This window comes from Microplitis demolitor, chromosome 2 (genome assembly GCF_026212275.2).
Source record: "Microplitis demolitor isolate Queensland-Clemson2020A chromosome 2, iyMicDemo2.1a, whole genome shotgun sequence".
Classification (NCBI taxonomy): Eukaryota; Metazoa; Arthropoda; class Insecta; order Hymenoptera; family Braconidae; genus Microplitis; species Microplitis demolitor.
In genome coordinates, this window is record NC_068546.1 from 18,262,460 (window position 1) to 18,270,242 (window position 7,783).

The 7,783-nt window shown below is 27.6% G+C and overlaps 2 protein-coding genes across 2 annotated transcripts; both read right to left on the bottom strand.

The window, feature by feature from the left end:
• Positions 1–728: 728 nt before the first annotated feature.
• Positions 729–2,256, bottom strand: LOC103568497 (zinc finger protein 286A). Its single transcript, XM_008545397.3, has 2 exons — positions 1,763–2,256; positions 729–1,699 (listed from the first exon to the last, which is right to left on the bottom strand). The coding sequence occupies exons 1-2, from the start codon at positions 2,136–2,138 to the stop codon at positions 1,317–1,319; spliced, it is 759 nt and encodes a 252-aa protein (XP_008543619.1). The 5' UTR covers positions 2,139–2,256; the 3' UTR covers positions 729–1,316.
• A 943-nt stretch (positions 2,257–3,199) lies between these two features.
• LOC103568496 (uncharacterized) lies at positions 3,200–7,783 on the bottom strand. Its single transcript, XM_008545396.2, has 4 exons — positions 7,558–7,783; positions 6,493–7,467; positions 6,296–6,416; positions 3,200–4,189 (listed from the first exon to the last, which is right to left on the bottom strand). The coding sequence occupies exons 1-4, from the start codon at positions 7,624–7,626 to the stop codon at positions 3,630–3,632; spliced, it is 1,725 nt and encodes a 574-aa protein (XP_008543618.1). The 5' UTR covers positions 7,627–7,783; the 3' UTR covers positions 3,200–3,629.

Below are 7,783 nucleotides of genomic sequence, written 5' to 3' on the forward strand. Positions count from 1 at the left end.
GACTTTTTCTGTTTTTTATTTTAAGTCTGATTTTGATCTATATTCGATCAAAAACAGATTAAAATTTTTTTTTATAATTATAATGATAAATAATAAAAACAAAAAATTAATGAAAGTTTGATATTTTTTTACACATTGATATAAAATAATATTTATTTAATAAATAAATTAGCCTCGATTAACATATAGACATTACTTAAAAAAAATTTAACTTCATCCTCATTCTTTTCTTCTGATAGTGCATCCTAGTAACTGAGACAGCGAGAGAGCCGCACTCTCATGTCGTATACCAACGCTGCCCGGGCTTCCGTAGTTATAAGGTAACATGTAATTAAGTTGTAAAGATTTATTTGCTTGCCCGGCCAACTTCAGGTACAAATTATTTTGTTCTCAATTTAGGAATTATACTTCTATGATGACGTTCTATGACGTCAATTGAAAAAGCATTTATGAATAAGCAAAGAAAACTACCAAGGACAACTCAAACGTTGATCAAAATTTTTAAATTAAAAATCAAAAATACATACAATAACACAAATTATTTATTGGTAAAAAAGCTAAATTCATATTTTTCATTTTATGTTTACAGCAAATTAAATTTTATTTTCATAAATTTTATAATTTAAATGACAAATAAATATTACAGATATAATCAAATTATAAAAAGGTATAGAAATAATTATTAATAATTAATTAATACCAACAATAATGATTTAATACTATATTTATGAAAAATAAGTCTTAATTCATATTCAAATTGAATTATAATCATCATTATGTTCCTCAATAATTTTATCATACAGCACAACTGCTCCAATTGTGCCTTCATAATTATATTTTTTTCAAATTTAAAAATAAATAAATGTTAATTAAATTGATCATAATAAAATTAACTTTAAATTAACTATAAAACTATTAAAATAGGTGAGCCGTCAACTGACCCCAACAATTTTATACCACGACAAGTGATCCCGACAAATTGATCCTACCGACATCTGATCCCATCAACAATTGATCGTTAATTGATTTTTGTCGACTAATTTTCATAATTTAACTTTTTATATTTATAAAAGTGAATTTTAATTACTCATATCATAGTAATTAATTAGTTTATGAAAGAGTCAGTGGGATCAATTGTGTGATCACTTGCCGGTGATCGGTTTTCTGGGATCAGTTGTCATGGAACCTTTAGAATATTCTTCAAAACCATTATTAGGTTGCTAATATCCGAGAATGCTTTTAGCAAATTAATTAAAATTATTAGTCTAGTGTCATATATTTTTTATCTAATATTTGAGTAAATATTAATAAATTAATTAACTAGAATGAATACGTTGAATATGTTTTTTCAAATGATCTGATCGTGCGCTGACATAATGACAGTGTGGACATTTATGAGGTCGTACATCAGAATGAATAAGTTTGTGTCTGGTCAAATGATTTAAAGTCATGCTAGCATAATCACAGTGGAGACATTTATATGGACGAATACTAGCATGAGTATAATTATGTTTCTTTAAGCTTCGTGACGAATCACAAGTGAATTCACAATGTGAGCACTTGTGAATTATAAGCTGATTATTATGGGTATAGATATGTCGTTTTAAATGTGACAAATTATTCGTTGCATATTCACACTCTCTACACTTATGACGTTTTATTCCCGTGTGCCGATAAAATATATGTTTATCAAGGAGCTCTAAAATAAAACAGTAGAGTTTTATATGTAATAATTAAATATCGACAGCTAATTAATACTTACTAGCTAAATCAAATGATTTCATACAGTCGTTGCATTGGTACTGGGAAGTTTCAATCCCATTATTATTTTCATTATCGACTTGTTTATTCATTTTCTCTTGGCTGATTTTTCCATTAACTGTTTTCCAGTCATCAATATTATTATAATATGAGACCGTAAGAAATTCATTTTGCTTTAATATATAATTAGCGATATTTGATTTTTGATAATTAATATAATCATTTGTTTCAATATCTCCAGTACTTTTTAAATTACTTCCAATCGTATTTTCACTAGTCAAATTATCTCCATTATCACTTTGATAAATTAATGGCTGTACTTTATCAGTACTATTGTTATCAAAATTATCCATCCAATAAAATTTTTTTTCGCTCATCAAACCAACTTTTTTATCTTCCTACAACTTAATACTTCGGAATCACTTTTGTTTTTGCATTTATCTTTAAGCAAATGTACATGTTCATGAGTCACTTGTAAAGCTAATCAGTTTACAAAGAGAATAAAATATATTATCAATTAGCCTTTGATTAGTATTATTCGATAATTATTGTATAGAGTAATAAGTTATGTTAATAATTATTTATTCATTACTACGAAACCGCAGATGATGGGATTATTTTTAATTTTGATGTATGCCTTAAATATGATAGAAGAAGAAATAATTGAAACATATGATGTCCTTATGATATCAACAACAGAATCATCATCATCACAGTCCTGCGAAAAAAAATTAATAAATTAGTCTTATAATTATTTATTAGAAAAAAATTATAACCTTTAGCTGTCAGTCTGATGAATAAAATTTTTTAAATTTATCTTGATTATTTTTTTTATTTAATATTTTTTAATTTTAATTTCCAAGATAGTTTTATAATTTTTATGCTTATAAATTATTAGTTATAAGTTAGTGAGCTGAACTTTTATTTATTTATTATATTTTAATAAATAATTATAAACAATTGAATCAAGACTCTCATCTAAGCAGCATTCGGAGCATCAAGGAATGAAAAGCAATGAAAATGAAAAATGGCGTGAAAAAATATTCAAAAATTTTACTAACACTAATTATTAAGAGAATATGTTTTTAATTAAAATTACTACACAGAAAAAAAAAGATTTCTTGGCGCGAATTTTTGCTTGATCTGAGTAATCTTTGATATTTTGAATTGAAAACGAAAATTTTCTTAAAAAAAAAATAAAAATCTTTTAGGGCGAGAAAAAAATTTTGGCGCTAAGAAATATTTTTTTTTCTGTGTACAAAAATTTAAAGTTTATAAAAATTATTTAATTTTAATAAATGAAAAAATTATACAGCCTTGTATTGACAAACGAAAGTATTATGTGAATATTATGAATAAATACCAAATTTTAATAATAATTTCAACAATTATTTAATTATTATCGTAATTTATGAATAATTGTTCAAGTACGCTAAGATATAAAGATAACTTTTTTTAATTAATGAAAAACTGGCTTTAAAATAATTAAAAAAAAATTTTTTTGAAGTGATTAACATTAACCCTTAATGGACCCTTAAAGTTCATTATTAAAAGTATTTAAAATTATTTTACGAATCAGAATTTAAGCTTTTTTTTTATTTAAATTTAGCGTTGCCTCATAAAAAAAAATATAAAACATTAGTAATTAATTAAATTTAAAACTTTTTTATATCTATGAAATAGAAACAATAATCTATTTTTTCGAGTTTTATATTATCGAAATATTAATATTAATTAATAGTATAATATTCATCAGATTTTTAATCAGAGTTTAATTATTTGACAGTATAATTATTGAACTTGATTAAAAACTATGGACCAGCCCTGAATATCTCAAACTTAATGACAAGTAATTCTTAAATTAAATGCTATAGAATATGATGATTAATTATATGTTTTTCTAAAGACGATTTTTGGACAAATTGTTTCCCACAATCGTAACAAATGTATATGCTTGGATTTTCATGCTTGCTCACATGATTTTTATAAGTAATTGACGATGTCGATGTGTAAGAACATAGTTTACAACGGTAAATATGTTTTATTCTATGACTGGCTTTATGTTGATTTAAGTCTTGTATATTGGAAAATGTCATATTACAACGTCTACACTTCAGTGACGCTTTAGGTGGGCACAGGTTGTGTGCAATAACCTTATGGTGGTTCAAATTAGATGAAGTGATGAACTTTGATTGACAAACTTCACACTCGAATGGTCTTTCGCCGCTATGTCTTCTTATATGGCATTGAAGACTGTAAGAATAACGAGTAGTGAATGGACAGTCCAGGCACTTGAAAGGACGATCCTCTAAATGAACTGCCATATGACGCTTTAAATTCCCCAACTGAGTTGCTACGTAGCTACATTTCTGACATTCGAATCCTTCGGCCACATTATTATGATTTGAATATTCATTTTGTAGTTTTTCTGTAACATTAATTATTATACGGATGTTAATTTCTTAGTAGTATATTACACACCTAGAGAAGAAAGTAGAATGTGTATAATTGCCTACCCGAGCCGAAGGCAGATTGAGACGTCCTACACTGATAGAAAAACTATCTTGATTCAAAAAAAATTTTTTCTTCAAAAAGTAGTTCTTGTTTCAAAATTTTTAATTGTTTTAATTCAAGAAATAAGTCTTTGAACCAAAAAATTGAAATTCTCGGATAGAGAAAAAAAATTCTTGGTTTGAGAATTTTATTCTTCGATGAAGCCTTTTTAACTTCCCGCTAAGAAAATCGACGATTTTCAAAAATTTCGGGAAGTTATTGTTTTCACCCCGATTTTTGAAAATCGAGTTTTCATCAGATGTCGACGTTTTGAGGTCCTAGGAAGCTATTCTGACTATTTTCAGAATGATGTCCGAGTGTGTGTATGTATGTGCGTGTGTGTGTGTGTGTATGTATGTATGTAAACTCTTTGTAACTTTTTAACTAATGAATCGATTTAGATGGTTGAGGTGGCAATCGAAAGAGCTTGTTGGCCGTCAACTTGTCTGAAAATTTCAGATCATTTGATCGAATAGACTCGAAAATATTTGCGAATTACGAAAAAAAAAAAAATTTTTTTTTAGTTTTTTATTAATTTCTCAGAAACGACTCATACGATCGACTTCAAAATCTAATCAGCTCTAGTACTCAATAAAAAGCGTCGATTGCCACCTCAAACATCAAAATCGGATAATTCGTTCGAGAGTTATCGCGGGAGAAAGAAATGGTGAAAAACGGTTTTTTCTAAATATTTTCAAAAGGACTGACGCGATCGATTTCAAATTTTAATCAGCTCTAGAATTCAATAAAAAGCGCCGATTGCCGCCTTAGACATCAAAATCGGTTAATTTGTTCGAGAGATATCGCGGGAGAAAGAAATGGTGGATAATGGTTTTTTCCAAATATTTTCGAAATGACTGACCCGATTAATTCCAAATTTTTTTTTTTAGTATTTTGAAAGTATTTCAAAAACGACTTGATGAATCAATTCAAAAATCTGATCAGTTATAGAACTCAATAAAACATGTCGATTGTCGCCTTGAACGTCTTAATCGGTTTATTCGTTCGAGAGATATCGTTTGAGAAAGAATCGTAAAAAACGTTTTCTTTCGAAAACAAAGGCATACAAAAGTATTTTCGAGCTCGAAGAGAAAATGTATCTACAACAATTTTCTGAGCTCAAGGAGCTCGAAATAGGCGGGAAGTTTTGGGGCTGGCCCGCAGGGTCAACCGACAGACCGATTTTTTGTTTTGAAACAAAATTCTGACATATTTTGCTTAATAATTTCTTGCTCTTGGATTAAAATAGGCAAAATGTAGGTTTAAGACATTACCGATTTTTTTCGAGAATGGCGCGATTTTTAAATCAAGATATCAATTTACTCAGCTTGAAAAAAAACTTTTTTTTATTTTAAAAATAAAAAATTTCAAATTGATTTTTTAGAACTACATTCATTTACTTCAGATATGTTAAAGTAATAATTTATTTTAAAAAAAGTTTTTTTTTTTTTTTTTTCATTACTTTAAAAACATCTTCTATCAAAGAATTATTACTTAAACCAAAAATTTAAAGTTCTTAAAATAATAATACGACATTTTTAGTTGAAGAGACAAGTGGTCATGTTTGAAGAATTCAATAGTATTGATTAAAGATAATATAGTTTCGGCTCAAGACACGAGAGTTATCCATCAAAGATACAAAATCTTTAGAGCCAAGAAAATCTAAATCAAAACAAGAATTTCTTGAAGCAAGACAATTGATTTTCTTCAGAAATAAATTCTTGGCTCACGAAAATATATCTTGAGCCAATATAAAATTTCTATCAGTGTACTTTCCTCCGGGGTGTATTATATAAGATTTTTCACTTGGAAGTTTAAACTTTTGCCTCTGTTTGCAGTAAGAATGGCGTATATGCTAATTTTTACCGTTTGTTTTCTTATAGAAGGAAAGAACGAACATCTTCCCTCTAAACAAAGCAAGAATTTAAACTTTCGGTGCAAGTATGAGGAAAAATAAATGTACAGAATGTCAAATATTTACTTTTCGATGTTTTCGATGATTCTATTTTTGGTTTTATTGTCTTTGACGAAATATTTTTCTTAGAGTCAGGCTTAGGAATAATAACAGTGACACATTTTTTCGGTATTGACTTTCGACTCACCTGTAATTAATTTTTAAAAATAAAAATCAAAATTACTCAATATTATTGGAAACAAAATTATTTATATAAAATTTACTTGTTTAGTTGATGATGATTTCGGCGGTTTTATCTTTTCTATTAAAACTTTAGGCTGCAAATCACGAGTCTCAATACTAACCGGTTTCTCATTATTTACTTTGTTTGTATTGATTGAATTATTAGCAATAGTTCCTATGCTTAAATTATTAACAGCTTCGGGTTTCGCTGGAATTTCCTCCGGTACTGAATTTACTGATGGCATGATTCCAGCCATTGGCATAAAAAAAGTAAAATATGGAAAAAATGGAAAATAATTCATGGGAAAACAAAAGTTTGGATATAGACCAGGAAGGATAGGAAAGAATGGTAACATATTTTGCCCCATTTGATTCATAGGAATCGGATGGTAGGGAAACGGCTGTACTTGAAATAAATTTTTATAATAGTCAGTGTAAGAAACTGGTAACGTATTTAGAACTGGAGGCGAATTAACTTGCTCTGTTGATGCTGTTGTCGGAGTCAACGCTACCTGGAGATTATTATCAGTCATATTTGTGTCTTTAGTCTCTTCACTGGTATTTACATCACTATTTTCATTAGTATCTGATGTTAATTTTTGAGATTTATCATTATTAACATAAATACTATTTTCTAATTGACGATTACGTCCATTATTTGAGTACTCAATCTTTTTTCTTTCTTCATAATTTTCCATTATCTCCAAACTTGAATTATCTCCAATCATTTGTAAAATATCATCAGCATCCCAGTCTTTATTTCCAGTAACTGAATTTGAATTGTTCGCTTCCAAGTTATTATTTTTCTGCGGCTGTAATTTTATACTGTCGAGATCATATATTTTATAATCTTCAACCTCCCAACTCATTTCGTTAGATGATGAATGTAAATAATTATTGTTATTAGTCAGCTGAACCCTTTCTTCATTAACTTTATTTACTCTCTCATTATTAAAATAATTAGCATAGCTATCGACATTTTCAGGATGTAAAGAAGAATCACCGACTCTGAAAGTCTGTAAGTATTTTAATTTTTAAAAAAACTTATCAACAATCGCAGTTTAAATATCTTCGACGTGAGTTAGAATTATAACCTTAATTTTTACCTGATGTTCGGTTCTATTAATTTCTTCATGTGGAAATTCATAATTGGTATGCAATAAATTATTAGACATATTTTATCATTTACTTTATTAAATAATTAATGATAATTACTTTGGATTTTAGTTCACAATTTTTTATTTAAAACAAACATAAGCGGTATTGTTGTTTTTGATGCTTACTTTTAATTTTTATTGGTACTATTATCATTATTATAAAGAGCGGGAAACC

What these genes read in the sequence shown, in the direction of transcription:
- LOC103568497 (XM_008545397.3), bottom strand. Translation starts at nt 2,138, where the DNA reads ATGAGCGAAAAAAAATTTTATTGGATGGATAATTTTGATAACAATAGT. An exon ending in GAAATCATTTGATTTAGCTA is followed by an intron (nt 1,700 to 1,762) that starts GTAAGTATTAAT and finishes GTTTTATTTTAG; the next exon opens with AGCTCCTTGATAAACATATA.
- LOC103568496 (XM_008545396.2), bottom strand. Translation starts at nt 7,626, where the DNA reads ATGTCTAATAATTTATTGCATACCAATTATGAATTTCCACATGAAGAA. An exon ending in AATCATCATCAACTAAACAA is followed by an intron (nt 6,417 to 6,492) that starts GTAAATTTTATA and finishes AATTAATTACAG; the next exon opens with GTGAGTCGAAAGTCAATACC. An exon ending in ATCATCGAAAACATCGAAAA is followed by an intron (nt 4,190 to 6,295) that starts GTAAATATTTGA and finishes TTAATGTTACAG; the next exon opens with AAAAACTACAAAATGAATAT.